Source organism: Podarcis raffonei, chromosome 2, assembly GCF_027172205.1.
Source record: "Podarcis raffonei isolate rPodRaf1 chromosome 2, rPodRaf1.pri, whole genome shotgun sequence".
Classification (NCBI taxonomy): Eukaryota; Metazoa; Chordata; class Lepidosauria; order Squamata; family Lacertidae; genus Podarcis; species Podarcis raffonei.
The window spans coordinates 115,009,611-115,025,232 of record NC_070603.1 but is presented as its reverse complement, the minus strand read 5'-3'; the positions used below and the strand labels follow the sequence as shown (position 1 = coordinate 115,025,232).

At 47.3% G+C, this 15,622-nt stretch overlaps 2 protein-coding genes across 7 annotated transcripts in view; both read left to right on the top strand.

The window, feature by feature from the left end:
• The window catches only part of LOC128409029 (zinc finger protein OZF-like), a 120,505-nt gene that overhangs the window by 38,832 nt on the left and 66,051 nt on the right, over positions 1-15,622 (top strand). The gene's annotated exons all lie outside the window — the stretch shown is intronic.
• Positions 1,073-12,828, top strand: LOC128409001 (zinc finger protein 436-like). Of its 6 annotated transcripts, none has more exons than XM_053379141.1 (3): positions 1,073-1,239; positions 8,720-8,846; positions 10,539-12,828. In XM_053379141.1, exons 2-3 carry the CDS (start codon positions 8,720-8,722, stop codon positions 12,530-12,532), a joined length of 2,121 nt encoding a protein of 706 aa, XP_053235116.1. In that variant the 5' UTR covers positions 1,073-1,239; the 3' UTR covers positions 12,533-12,828. The 6 variants fall into 6 exon arrangements, with proteins under 6 accessions (XP_053235116.1, XP_053235113.1, XP_053235115.1 ...); XM_053379138.1 differs by having other exon boundaries at positions 1,073-1,244; XM_053379140.1 differs by lacking the exon at positions 1,073-1,239 and adding an exon at positions 4,246-4,437.

Below are 15,622 nucleotides of genomic sequence, written 5' to 3'. Positions count from 1 at the left end.
AGGCTGAGAGGGGGTGGGTGGGAACTGTAGTACAAAATATCTGGAAGGAACAAGGTTGGCAGATGTTACTGGGTTGGGCTGGTCTTGCATCATGCAAGCAAGGCTCGGAATAGTCCATTGTAGAGTCGGAAAGGACCCCAACAAGCATAGCTTATGATCAGCAATGGTGGGAACTGTAGCGCAGTGAGATCTGGAATTTCAGTAGTAGTAATAATAATAAATAATAATAAATTTTATTTATACCCCGCCCTCCCCAGCCAAGACCGGGCTCAGGGCGGCTAACACCAAGTATAAAACAATTGATTAAAATACAACTTAAAAACAAGATTAAAGTACAGTACAACATTAAAATGCAGTCTCATTTCAGTAGAAACTCAAATCAAAAACTTTTTGGGGATGAAAACATCAAATCTTCACCAAGGCCAGCTATCTAGTAGTAGTAGTAGTAGTAGTAATTATTATTATTATTATTATTATTATTATTATTATTATTATTATTAATTTATACCCTGCCCACTCTGGGCGGCTTCCAACAAAAAGATTAAAAATACATTAAGACATCAGTCATTAAACACTTCCCTAAACAGGGCTGCCGTCAGAAGTCTTCTTAACGTGAGATAGTAGTTCAGTGGTTTTCCATCGCTGGGTCTCTGCCTTTTTAAGCAAGTTGCTGGGGCAACCCAGTCAGACGGGTGGCGATGATGATGATGATGATGAAGAAGAAGAAGAAGAAGATGAAATTCCCCTGAGCAGCAGGAGGCGCACAAGCCACAAATCTCCCCCACTGTGACTGCCCTATCCAAATTACAGCAATGATTTCCAAATTTCCATTTACCCATGCAAATTAGTATTTGCAAATCTGTGCCCTCTTTTGTCCTTCTCTTTCCTCCCAGTTGGGGGGTGTGTGTGTTGCTGAATTTCCTCTTTGGCGATGCACAAATGCGGCCACCTCCCCCCCCCCACACCCCCGAACGCAACATCACAAAAGGCAAGTGTGGGCAAAGTAAGGGCACAAGAGGCTCTTCGGCGGCTGCGAGCGCGCATGCTCGTGCCAGGAGCGTGGGGGCACGTCCCTGTATCATAATAAGAGCCAGGAAAATTTCTCTCCTCTCTGTTTCCCCCCCTGATTTGCAGTTTATTCACTCTATCTGGCCTGTCTTCTTCGTCGTCTCTGTGACCTCTCCAAAAGGGGGCCCGTTTGGTTTGAGCTGCCCGGAATAGCGCCGCAAACACCGCGATGTAAGGTACAGACTCCCCAAGCAAAAACCCATTTTGCACCCAGCTCCCAGGGAAACTCGGGGGCGCATCAACTGAACAAGCTCCGTTCTGGACGGCAGCAATAAAACCCTCCCCATAGTGAAATTTGGAAAGGACCAGGGCAAAATGTATCTTAGGAGCCAGATTAGGGGTGGGGGGAGCGGCTAGGCTTGAAGTTCATCCCATTTCAATATCAGCTTTTCTTTTTCTTGTCTGGCATCTCCGCCCCCCGCCCCCGTTTCCCCAGCTAGATTTGGGGGACAGAGGAAACGAGGCCTCTCCAATTGCACCCAAGGGGTGCAATCTCTGACACCTCGATTTTTAAAACTATTCCTTCCTTATGCTCCCGCACAATGTAGTTCTTCTTTGGGTAGGTCCTTTGGTCCCTAAAGGGGCATTGGACTGCATTTCCCATCAGGCCTCCCTCCCTCTCTCTCTCTCTCTCTCTCTCTCTCCAACCCCCCCCCCCCCCAGTGCGGCAGGATTGTTGTAGGAATTTGCAAAGTTCGTTTGTAATTTACCCCTTCGTTCTGATTGGCGGAGCCCGCAGTCCCCGCCTCTCTAGGTGTGCAACGCGGCAAAAAATAAATAAATATGAAAGTTGTGGTGCCTGAAGGAAGCCCCAAAGTACGAACGAGTGCCCAGTTCTCTCTTGTCAGGACAATCAGACCTTTTAAGCTGAGATCTTCCCCAGTTTGCATCTGTATGATGGAATTGCTTTAAATATGTTTCTATTGTTTTATCGTTTGTTTGCCACCCCGGGCTCATCAGGGAGGAAGGGTGGTATATATATGTTTAATAAATCGTAGAAGCGGTGGAGTCTATAGGGGTTTTTTGCACTGTTAAAGGCCATGGCTCTGTGGTGAAGTGCAGAGCATCTCCCTGTGCTACATGTGACATCTACGATTCTACACCTTGGCGGTCCCAAGTCGCAAGGTGGTTAGATTGGTCTCAACTAGGGCCAGGGCCTTTTCAGCACTGGCCCCGACTTGGTGGAACGCCCAAGTTATAGCCACGCCCATATAGTCACAAGAGACTAGGGCCCTGTGGGACTTGACATCTTTCCGCAGGGCCCGCAAGACAGAGCTGTTCCGCCTGGCCTTTGGTTTGGACTCAGCCTGACCCTTATGTTTCCCTCCCCTTATGGTTTTGATCTATGGGCTACTTTTAAAATGAGGCTGCATTTTAAATTATATTTTAACCTGTATTTTAAATTGGGTTTTTGTGGGTTTTTTTGTAATTTTACTGGTGTTAGCCTCCCTGAGCCCGGCTCTGGCCGGGGAGGGCGGGATATAAATAAAAAATTATTATTATTATTATTCACCCAGGAAGGACAGGGGAAAGACTGAATCATAGGATTGTAGAGATGGAAGGGCCCCATCGCCCAGGCCTAGCTAGGTGGATAAAAAAAGGAACATGACTTTGTATAAGGCAGGCTCCCGATCTTCCAGCTGATTTGTAAAAAATGAGGCACAGAGATTAAGTTTCCTTTGAATCTCCTCCCCCAAACGATGCTTCATTTTGCTTTATGGTGAGAGCAGCCCAGACTCCAGGACTTCAATAAATCATGAAAAGTCTCAGTGGAAGGTTCTCGGATGTGTACAAACCATTGGGTCATTACCATATATTGGAGGAAAAACAGCTTTTTAAAAGTGGCAGGCTCCAGTCCTGTACACACATTAACACATATATACTGCTTGATATTTTAAGTATAGTAAGCCTGCAATTTATGTTACGTTTCAGGGATCAGGCTTGGGGGTTTCAAGCACATAAAACAAGGTCCAATCTTCTGGGTCAGGAAAAGCCTGGGCAAAAAGCTAAGTCCTTGCAATATATCCCAAGTAACTGTTAACTATTTAACTCTAAGTTTGTATGCATTTGATTGCACCACACCATAGCCTGCTTCACAAACTATGGCTTACTGTAAACTAGAAAGCGTGGTGTTCATCTTTTAGTGAGGTGAGGTAGGATTTAACAGAATCATAGAATTGTAGACTTGGAAGGGACCTCAAGAGTCATCTTAGCCCAACCCCCGTCCTTATTATAGTTGTTGGATGAGCACTTTTAGGATTTATTTTTCCATTGCATTTTTCCTGTGTAAAAAGTTTTTTTAATCAATGATCAAGTTGTTCTGTATTCTGTAGATCTGTGAGTCGCTTTGAGCCATCTTGTGGAAAGTGATAAATAAATATAATTAATAATAATAATAATAAAACGAGCTATGGTAATGCTTCTGGATCTTTTCACACAAGGGAATGTACAGGTCATGTTTGTGTTTCCTATATGTATCTGGCTGACCCCTGTGGAACAGAACGCAGGACTGGGACTCTGCCTGTGCAATGGTGCAACCGTCCCCTATTCTTTGCTCCTACAATCTGGTAATTCGGAGATATACTGCCACCAGCCCTGGAGGCTCCATTTGGCTTCTTCTAGTAGCACTGAGCCTCTTGGGCTTGCCGATCAGAAGGCTGGCGGTTCGAATCCCTGCAACAGAGTGAGCTCCCGTTGCTCGGTCCCTGCTCCTGCCCACCTAGCAGTTCAAAAGCACGTCAAAGTGCAAGTAGATCAATAGGTACCGCTCCGGAGGGAAGGTAAACGGCGTTTCCGTGCGCTGCTCTGTTTCGCCAGAAGCGGCTTAGTCATGCTGGCCACATGACCCGGAAAAACTGTCTGCGGACAAACGCCGGCTCCCTTGGCCAGTAAAGTGAGATGAGCGCCACAACCCGAGTTGTCTGCAGCTGGACTTAACTGTCAGGGGTCCTTTACCTTTACCAGCTGCTGACAGACTTGGCCTCCAGCCTTTCAAACATTTCCTGGTCCCGTTGATAAGGCAATGCCTCCTTTCTCATTCTGAACTTGGGTGAGGGTCTGCTGCAGTTTTGCGCATCAGCTTCCGATTTCTCACCCGCAACACCATCCGCTCCTGTTAGGCTGCCGCCCTAGATGCAGACGAGGGTTGCGCTGGTCGGTTGAGAAGGCGGTGGGTTGTTGGGGGGAGAAGTCTTTGGGGCCGCCACAAATCACGCTCCGTGGCTGTTGGATGACCAGATGGTCCCCAGCTCCTAACTTGGGACCGAGGAGAGGGGAGGAGTTTGCCCTCCGGAATCCCTTCTGCTCAATCCGGCGGGGTTGAGCTTCCTATAGGGACGGAGCCAGAGCAAAGAGACAACAGATCCCCGGGTGGGGAAAGAAACCCCTCGATTCCCGAACTTATTTTGCATCCAAACTGGCGCGCGCCCTCCAGGACGCAGTGAGTGGATCTGGGCTGGATCAGTACTTTAGATGCGGGTGAGAAAGAAAGAAAGGCGAAGGAAGAGGAGGAGTTTGTTTTGTTTTGCCGTGGGAACAGAGGTTGCCAGCATGGAGCAAGGCAGCGAGAAGGGACTTGGGTAGGTGGGCAGGGAAATGGGAGAGCGGGGGCCTCGGCCTTCGTATTCCCAGCGACTCCATTGCGCCGGAGACGGTGCGCTCTTTCCGGCGCTGCGCAGGGTCTCCAAAGAGACCACGTGCAACCCAGCCAGCGGGGCGCGTTCAGGGTGATGCTGCCTCGCTGCCTTTCTTTGGCTGCGAACCCATTTAAAGCACATAGACCCCCCCCAAGAATCCCGAGAGGTGTTCCTCACAGAGCTACAGTTCCCAGCATCTCGGCCAACTACAATTTCCAGGCTTCTTTTGTTTGTTTGTTTGGTGGGTGGCACGCGCTTTAAACGGACGGTGGGTGTGCACAGTCTTTGTGGGTCACGGCGGAAGAGGGCTGCGGATGGATGGATAGCTGGGCGGTCCTTCCTGGGAATGTTTGGACCTGCATGCGGGGGTGGGGTGGCTTTTGAAATGGGAGAGATGATCTCGAAGTGGGATGCGAGCTGTTTGTTGTTTTTGTTTACTAATGGAGAGACCGCCTTACGCCTTACATGGGGTCACTAAATTCTACGGGAGAGAAGTTCTGAAAATAGCAGAAGCAACTGGGAGCAGGGTTCCCGCTGTGGCTGCTGCTTCTGTTTTTGGGGAACACCCCTGTCTGGAGATGACAGGTGCCAACTATTTGTAGTTTCTGGAAACAATCGGAGACATTTTTGTCTCGACAAGCTTTCGCAGCTAGATATAGATATAGATATAGATATAGATATAGATATATATGGTCTCTGCCTTGGGTGTTTATTTGTCTTTTTTACAAACCTATTTTAGGCTTAATTATATGCTTGTAAATTGCCTAAGATTTATGCAAAAGGCAATTCATGCAGTAATTAAAAAATGTATTTCATTAACTGAGGTGATATAAGCATCCCATAACATAAGCTCACGAACCAAATTCAGCTAAAAGAATACTATGCATAAAATGCTGAAGGGTATTATAGACTAAAGGCACAATCAAAATACAGATTTATATATTTTTGATGCTAAGTCAGGGGTGGGAAAGCTATAGCCGTTGGCATGTTTTTGGACTCTAATGCTCATCATCCCTCACCATTGATTGGGCTTATTTCAATAAATGAACTCTTATAGCCCATGGTGATTGCAGCTTGTATTTAGCTCTGTGGCTGTTGTTTTCCTTAGTTGGGTTTTATCTGATCCTGGGGATTTGAGTTGCACCATGCCAATACTGGTCATTGATGGAAATAAAGAGAGTGATGGATTGCACTATGCCTGCAATTTTAACCATTATCTTATAAGCAAATAAGGTGGTGTCCAGCTAACATGCCCCACAGCAAAAGGATTTCTGCTTGTACAAGGGGACTCCTCCCCCCCCCAGTCTTCCCCCTCCCCAGATTTACTCTGGAGGGTTAGGGGGTAAACCCCCATAACAGATATAAGGAGAGGAGGGGAGTCCTGTTGCACGAGCAGAAACCCTTGTGATGACAGGCTAACATAGCGCTAAGTCTCATACAACCCATGGCAAACACATTCTCCAAATGTGGGTCCTTATGTAGCCAAAACAGCAGCATCTACACTCAAGGGGGAGGTTTTCAGCCAACTTGGGTGAACACCCAAGGTTTTCAGAAGCACAAAAGAAATTTTACGAGGTGGGAACTTGGAGAAAGGGACTTGCTGGAATCTAAGAAATGAGTCATTTTTTTCTGCCCAGTATTTCATGGAAAGAGTTTGCTACTTAAATAAAGGGAGGGAGAATCACTCCTGGAGTTTGTAGTTCTCAGATTAATGCCCATAAATGATGCCGTGAAAGGAACACAGGAAGCTGCCTCGAGAGAATACATTTTGTCCACCCATCTGCATATTGCTTTTGCTGCCAGTGATCGTATAGGGTCGTGGATCACTATGTCTTTCCTTCAAAACATTGTTAGCAGCCCACAGATATAATGTCAGTGTTTCTGTTTTAATGTTTTGCTAGATTTTTATTGTATTTTGATACTGGGTATTGATTTCTTTGCTTGTGCTCATTTGTGTACAGTGGTACCTCGGGTTGCAGACGCTTCAGGTTACATACGCTTCAGGTTACAGACTCCGCTAACCCAGAAGTAGTACCTCGGCTTAAGAACTTTGCTTCAGGATGAGAACAGAAATCGCGTGGTGGCAGCGGGTGGCCCCATTAGCTAAAGTGGTACCTCAGGTTAAGAACAGTTTCAGGTTAAGAACGGACCTCCAGCACAAATTAGGTTCATAACCCAAGGTACCACTGTAAATTGCTTGGGGCTTCTGTTGCATTAAGTGTTATATAAGTTATTAAAATGAAATGAAATTAAGGCCGTCCCACAAACACCTCAATGAGGACTTAGCGTGTTCCATAGAATGCTGACTGTTGTTGTTGGGAATGGAATGGAGCGTCCTGGGAAAGAGATTGGCAGCTTGGCTAGAACCTTGAACAGATGCGCTCCACACTGCCAAATTGTTGCTTTTTACTTTGATAATCTCATTTGCCTCCAGCCATAGCAGATTTCCCAAAGAAAGATACATAGAGATCAGATGTGATCTCAAACTGTTTTCGTTAGGTTCCTATGAATGTGTTAGCCCAATGGCATGGCTGCTTGCTTTCTGCACTGCTTAGCTACTGTAAGCAGTGTTTGAAATTAGCCAGGGGCCGGGCGCATTTTGCACCAGGCTTTTCACCACTCGTAACCAGGTGAAGATGCCTGGGCATCAGGATGGCGCCTCATATCTCCCCCATCTGGGGATAATAATAATAACAATAATAATAATAATAATAATTCATTATTTATACCCCGCCCATCTGGCTGAGTTTCCCCAGCCACTCTGGGCGGCTTCCAATCGAGTGTTAAAAACAGTACAAAATAAATATTAAAAACTTCCCTAAATTGTGGGTAGATTGAGTTAGTGTAGTGAAATAAGCTGAGTCAGGAACAGTTAGGAGCTAGGAAGACAAGTAAATATCTGAGAGGTGGTTTAGTGAGTGAGAGCAGGTAGTGAAAGTTATAGGTCCAGATAGGCACCCCATGAATGTAATTGACTGATACTGTTTATGAAACCACACACTTGTTAAACTGCAATAAATAAACAAAAGTTTATGTTTCAATTTAACCCTGAGTGGACTCAGTATTGTCCCAGGTAGGGCCTGGGGGGTGGCAGCGAGAAATAAAGTGGTGGCACAGGGATCAATAAATGGTGAAACAATTCAGTCTACCTTAGATCTGGGCTGTTTTCACACACTACACCCCCCCACCCTGTAGAATTCTATCAGTTATATTTTATCTGCAAAAGCAGAATGGATTTCTGGAACCAAGCGGCTTTTTCTGTGCAGCCTGAGCAAGAGCAGTCGCCATTAAGAAAAAGAGGTCAGAATAGGCCAATATATATGTGGACTGTCCCTGGATCAAATGGCTTTTCTTCTTTAAGTTCTCAAAGCTTGTAGAGCCCTAGGTCAAGGCTGTCATCTGAACTAGCCAGATGTTTAACTGGGAATCAATCACAATCCGTCCATCATTTGGAAAAAAAGACTTTCGCGCCATCTTGCCCCAAAATAGCAAGTGGACATTCCATTTTGGCGACCGCAACCTTGGTTTAAGGAGCCATTTGGCGCCCAGCTTCTATATGTGTGGGTTAAAACACAGAGCCTAGGACTTGCTGATCAGAAGGTTGGTGGTTCGAATCCCCGCGACGGGGTGAGTTCCCGTTGCTCAGTCCCTGCTCCTGCCAACCTAGTAGTTCGAAAGCACGTCAAAGTGCAAGTAGATAAATAGGTACCGCTCCAGCGGGAAGGTAAACGGCGTCTCCGTGCATTGCTCTGGTTCGCCAGAAGCAGCTTAGTCATGCTGGCCACATGACCCGGAAGCTGTACGCCAGCTCCCTTGGCAAGATGAGCGCCGCAACCCCAGAGTCGGTCACGGCTGGACCTAATGGTCAGGGGTCCCTTTACCTTTATATATCTGAGTTTCTGACGCAGTGTAAGTGTGCTTGGTGTGAGCTAGACCGCATTTTAGCCCTGCAAGCAAAGCTGGTTGAAAATCAGGCATTGCACAAAGCCTGACCGGACAGCAATGTTGTCTTTCAGATGCCAGTGAATTTCAAAGAGGTTGCGGTGCATTCTCCCAGCGATGAAGGGCCTCTGCTGGATCCAGATCAAAGAATCCTGCACAACAGCATCATGCCGGAGAACGATCGAAATTTGGCCTTTCTGGGTAAAGAGCCCTTCATTCTTTCTCAGTAGATATCTGGGTAGTCTTAGATGTATAATTACTTCTGTTTGCAACATTCAGTGGGGTGTGTTGATCCTTAGGGCAGCCAAAATGGCACTGCCTGCACACAAGAAGGAGCTATCGGCAGGCTCAGGGGACCCCCAGGACTTGCAGAGAAAAAGGCATTGGGGGTAGGTAAACTGAGGAGGGGACCCCAAAACAACCCAGTGAGAATGCTTATTGTTTGAGGTGGGGCTGGGGACATCTCAGGGGTGGGCGGGGCCAGAGGCAAAGGCGGACACAGCAATACATGTCAATTTTGCCCACACCCCACCCTTGTCTTCTAGCCAGGCAGGCAAGAGGCATTATCAGAGTTTAAGGACACAAAATGCTTGATGAGTGTGTGAAGGGAGGGGAAGTTGCTGGGGAGGGTCCTGAGGGCCAGATAGAAAGGCTTGGAGGGCCACATTTGATCTCCGAAGGCCCAGGGTTCCCCATCCCCTAGATACATCTTGCCTTCTGTAATCATAGGAACACAGGTGTCAAATGTCACCTTTCTAGATTTATTTTATATTTTCATAATGATGTTCCAGCCTTGTTCTCTCATAAGAGAGTATCAAACTAGTGAGGTACTTGGTCAGTGCTCAGCTATAATGTGGTCCAAGGCACCTGTGTTATCACAGAAGTATCCATGGGGCATTTAATGCCTCTTATTTAAAACCCAGCGCATGAAATGTGCCTTGCGGTAGCAGCCAGCACTCTTTGGGAAGCAAGCCAGGACAGTTTATGAACAGAAGGTGCTGAACAGCCCCACTAGGAGTTGCCTGGGTGACTCAGAAATTGATCTGTGCCATTCTGTGCGTATTTACTTGGCTGTAACTCCCATTGAGTTCACTGAGGCTTATTCCCAGCGAAGTATGGTGCGTGTGTGATTGCAGCCTTATTGCGACATGAGCTTTCGAAAGCCACAGCTGTATCCTCCCGACTCATTTCTGCTGTCGCCTTCGTTTAATTTGATTTTATTGGCTTCCTACTACAAAAAGCAATTACAAAACATTTGCAAAACATTTTGCTAACTTTAAGCAAAGTACAATTTTTAGAAAAAGAAGAACCGGATCTCGAGAGGGTATAATACAAATGGTGTGTTTTTGTCAGCCCATAATAATAGGATGAGGGACACGGGTGGTGCTGTAGGTTAAACCACAGAGCCTAGGACTTGCTGATCAGAAGGTTGGTGGTTTGAATCCCCACAATGGGGTGAGCTCCCGTTGCTCGGTCCCTGCTCCTGCCAACCTAGCAGTTCAAAAGCACGTCAAAGTGCAAGTAGATAAATAGGTACGGCTCCGGCGGGAAGGTAAACTGCATTTCCGTGTGCTGCTCTGGTTAGTCATGCTGCCCACATGACCCGGAAGCTGTACGCCGGCTCCCTCAGCCAATAAAGCGAGATGAGCACCGCAACCCCAGAGTTGGTCACGACTGGACCTAATGGTCAGAGGTCCCTTTACCTTTAATAATAGGATAGACAGGTTGGACCAGGCAAATAGTTTTGATTTAAGTTTTCGCAAATAACTGAAATACATTTGTTTACTTTTGGAGACATACCACTAGTTATAAACCATTCAGTTATTTCTCCCCAAATCTCCTGACTCATTTCTGAATAAGCATCAGGTCATGATTATCTGTTTCTTCTAACAGGTGATGGGCAGGCAGATGTGAACAAAGAGGATATGCAGATGCAAAGTTCTGAGCAAGACAAACCAACGGGGCCATCACCGGGAGTAGCAGGAGAAGCAGTTTCCCAGTGCCTTGAGAGAAGAGAGACTGTGCTAAATCATTGCAGGGCTGAGAGGCAGCTGGTCCACCACCTACCAAGGAGAACGGCTAGTGCCATTCCTGGTGGGGGTGGCCCCCAGGATCTTCGCAAAGGCCCAGCACGAAAGCGAAAACGCAGATCTCAGGGCCCAAGGACGTGCAATGAGTGTGGGAAGACCTTCGCTCAGGCCTCGAACCTTCTGGCACATAAAAGAATCCACACAGGCGAGAAGCCATATAAATGTGTGCACTGTGGGAAAAGCTTCACCGAACGGTCCAATCGTAACAGGCACCAGAGGACCCATTCCGGAGAGAAACCGTATCAGTGTGTCGACTGTGGGAAAAGTTTTAGCTTCCGATCGGACCTTATTAGACACGGGATTACCCATACAGGAGAGAGACCATATAAATGTTCGGACTGTGGGAAAAGCTTCAGTCACGCCTCCACTCTGATTAGACATGAGAATATCCATACAGGAGAAAAGCCCTATTCCTGTACAGACTGTGGGAAAAGCTTCACGCAGAGCTCATCCCTTCTAGCACATAAGAGACTCCACACGGGAGAGACGCCTTTCCTGTGTCCCGTTTGCGGGGAGAGCTTTAACTGGAAGTCGCACCTTGTCACACATAAGAGAACCCACACAGGGGAGAGACCATACAAGTGTGCAAAGTGTGGGAAGAGCTTCATCGAGAAGTCGAAACTGAATAGACACCAGAGAACCCATCTGGAAAAAGAACTTTACGAATGCGCAGAGTGTGGGAGAATTTTTAGCATCCGCTCCAACCTCCTTCGGCACGAGACCGCCCACAGAGGAGAGAAGTCGTTTACGTGCTTCAGCTGCGGGAAAAGCTTCAACCAGTCGTCAAAGCTGATGAGGCACGAGAGGATCCACACGGGAGAGAAACCCTACTCCTGCGCCGACTGCGGGAAAAGTTTCAGCCAGACCTCTGAGCTCCTCCGACACGAGAGAATCCACACGGGAGAGAAGCCATATAAATGCGCCATCTGTGGGAAGTGCTTCAACCGGAGGTCACATCTGAACACCCATGGGGCGACCCACGTCGGAGGCCAACCTTACAAATGGCCAGACAGCGGAGCGAGCTACGAAAACGGTTCCCTCCTTGTGGCAAACGTGAATCCGCCCGAGCAGTTCTATGTGGGGAACCAACCCTATAAATGCTTAGAGGGTGAGAAGGACTACAGTTGTGGCTCCCTCCTTGTCGCAGGCATGAATTCGCACGGAGAAGCGCATATAGGAGGCCAGCTGTACGAATGGCCAAACACGGAGACCAGCTACAGTCACTGCTCCCTTCTCATTACTAGCGTCAATCCACAAGAAGGAATCCATGCGCAGGAACAAACATACAGGTGCGCTGACAATGACATGAACTGCAGCCACGATGGCCCGTTTTATCTAACCAGCACAAATGTCCATGAGGGGATCGTTGCGGGAGGTCAAGCATATAAATGTCGGAGTGGCAACGAAGAAAGCCACAAGGGTCCCTCGCTCCTTACAATGGACGCGGGCAACCGGAGAGAAGAGAAGGTGTTTAAGTGTTCTGAGTGCGGGAAGTGCTTTAACTGGAAGTCGCACTTTGTTAGGCACAAGAGAATCCATACGGGAGAAAAGCCGTACTGCTGTCCAGACTGTGGGAAAAGCTTCAATCGGAGGTCGCACCTTGTCAGGCATGGAAGGACTCACGCAGGACTGAGGCCGTTTGCTCAGGCTGAGGGGGAAACTTTGGTTCAGAATCTGGCCATCTCGAACCCAAGTGAATCTGTGCCTGAGGGAAATGGTATAAACACACAGCCTTCTCACGCTGCATTACAGACCGGCGAAGTCATGCGGGAGACAAACCTTATGAATATTCTGTGACATACCTTATTGCACATTAAAGAACCCAGGCAGGGAGGAAACCTATGGCGGGGGAACTTCCCGTTGTGCATCATTTCTTGCTAGACACAGGATACACGCACAGGGGAAACAATGGCTTAGTTTACACCAGGGGTGGAAGAGATGGTTAAGGTGCTCCTAGACTGCTAGTACTTAAGTTGCCCATGAGAGGACCATATGATTGTTTGAGCATCTGGCTGTGTGATTGACTCCAGCACATGCACACCCTATGTAAATGCGGCACTATACTGCACAAGCATGTCTGATCTTTGCATATAAGGTTATTGCCAATGCGACTCCTGCTCAGAGTAGACCCAGTGAAATTAAGACAACTAAGTTAGGAAGGTACGTGGGTGGTGCTGTGGGTTAAACCACAGAGCCTAGGACTTGCTGATCAGAAGGTTGGCGGTTCGAATCCCCGCAACGGGGTGAGCTCCCATTGCTTGGTCCCTGCTCCTGCCAACCTAGCAGTTTGAAAGCATGTCAAGTGCAAGTAGATAAATAGGTACCGCTCTGGCGGAAAGATAAACGGCATTTCCGTGCGCTGCTCTGGTTCGCCAGAAGCGGCTTAGTCATGCTGGCCACATGACCCTGAAGCTGTACGCCGGCTCCCTTCGCCAATAAAGCGAGATGAGCGCCGCAACCCCAGAGTCGGTCACGACTGGACCTAATGGTCAGGGGTCCCTTTACCTTTACGTTAGGACTGTCCATCAGTTTCAATAGGTTTGTGTCAAGTAGGACTGGCACTGATTACAAATTGTAATAATGTACCTCCTGTGTTAAAAGCCTTTCTGGATACCAAGTGGATAATGTGTGAACTGACCTGTGTGGTTCAGGGATAGAGAATCTGCAGCTGTCTGAATGTTCAGTTATATCCACAAACATTCTTATAAATCATTTCACTTTTATTTACAAAAATCCCTTTGCATTAGGCACATTCACACATTACACTGAACCACTAACAGGACAGTTGCTAAACTGTTTCCCTCCCCCACCCCAGACAGCTAATAATATTGTGAAATGGGGAATAATGGGTATGGAAAATGGTATTTTTATGCCCATTTCCATCTATTATTCTTGCAATATTTCTGCTCGCTCTGCCAAGGACATCAAAATGCTGCTTGTAGTTCGCTTCTTTTGTAGTGTTAATGATTTTCTGCATTCCTTTCTAAACCTGCCTCTAGAATTGCATTGAAATATATTGTCTTCCAAGAAAGCAATTCTTTCACCACACAAGTCTGGACTCTGTGAGCTGATCTGTAATACAGGGCATTAAAGAGGGATTTGGGTTTTCCCCCCCTGACAATTTTTATTAAACTTGTTTTAGATGAATATTTTAGATTTGTCCTGTGTATTTCTACAAAAGCATGACTTTTATTTATCACCATAATCAAAGCACTTCACATTCGGGTAGGTCAGTAGTTAGCAGACCTATAAACATGTACATCTCCTTTCAACTACTTTTTTTTTAAAAAAAGAACACTACAATCTTTCTGTACATGCCCTGCGCCCTCTGCTTTTGTCTTCACAACCGCCCTGAGAGGTAGGCCATGTTTAGAGAACATGACTGGCTTGAGGTTGAATCCTGACAAGACAGAAGTACTGTTTGGGGGGGATGGGGTGCGCTGGTGTGGAGGACTCCCTGGTCCTGAATGGAGTAACTGTGCCCCAAAAGGACCAAGTACGCAGCCTGGGAGTCATTCTGGACTCACAGCTGTCCGTGGAGGTGCAGGTCAATTCTATGACCAGAGCGGATGTCTACCAGCTCCATCTGGTACGCAGGCTGAGACCCTACCTGCCCGCAGACTGTCTCGCAAGAGCAGTGCATGCTCTGGTTATCTCTTGCTTGGACTACTACAATGTGCTCTACGTGGGGCTACCTTTGAAGATGACCCAGAAACTACAACTAGACTGGTGACTGGGAGTGGCCACTGCGCCCATATAATACCGGTCCTGAAAGACCTACATTGGCTCCCAGTACGTTTCTGAGCACAGTTTAAAGTGTTGGTGCTGACCTTTAAAGCCCTAAATGGCCTTGACCCAGTATACCTGAAGGAGTGTCTCCACCCCAATCGTTCAGCCCAGACACTGAGGTCCTGCACCGAGGGCCTTCTGGCGTTTCCCTCACTGCAAGAAGTGAAGTTACAGGGAACCAGGCAGAGGGCCTTCTCAATAGTGGCACCCACCCTGTGGGACACCCTCTCTTCAGATGTCAAAGAAATAAGTAACTACAGTATCGGACTTTGAGAAGACATCTGAAGGTAGTCCTGTTTAGGGAAGTTTTTAATGTTTGATGTTCTGTCGTGTTTTTAATATTCTGTTGGGAGCCGCCCAGAGTGGCTGGGGAAACCCAGCCAGATAGGCATGTAATAAATGCAAATCTGCCCTTATTCCCTTATGGGGAACTCAAGAGCCCTTTTGGTTTCTGTAGGTTCTTTGTAGGTTCTCCAACGGTCGGAGAAAATAACAGAGGCCAACCAGAGAATATTGAGAAGCAAAGCAGCTCGTAAGCCTGATCTTTATTGTGGCAGGGTGCCCCCTCAGAAGCAGGAAAGGAGGAGGACCTAGAACCCAGGTGTGCCTGCCCTTACGTAGACATTTTAAATCGCCCACCCTGGAGTCCAAAACCACCACCTCAGATACATCATACCTACATCACAGAAAGGGTGGTCTAAAACAAATCTGAGTGCGTTTATGTTTCTCCTGTCTGGCAGATTATCTGTTAATGCTCACTTGATTGGATACCCTGGGGAGCCTGACCAGTCTTTTGTAATGATAAATACTTAGTTCATGAGCCAGGTCACAGGCTCACCCTATTCATGCACAGACATACCCTTAGGACAGGATTTGTGAATGAAGAGACAATGGGGAGACTTTCCCATTTCCTTCAACCTTGCAGAGAAAACATTTGGTAAGTTTGAGAGTCAAAATGGTTCCAGGGCTGTTTTCCTGTGCTGCTTTTGTGGCAGAGCAACGATTTGAACCAGGGCTCACCCCAATACCCCGTCTGCTCTATTTGAAGTTGGAACTGGGGTAATGTAGAACAGATGCTACTCCTGTTTCTCCTCCGTA

Bases quoted from the DNA above. Each gene is read 5' to 3' on its own strand.
- LOC128409001 (XM_053379136.1), top strand. The intron at 8,847-10,538 runs GTAAAGAGCCCT...TTCTTCTAACAG, and splicing joins TCGAAATTTGGCCTTTCTGG to GTGATGGGCAGGCAGATGTG.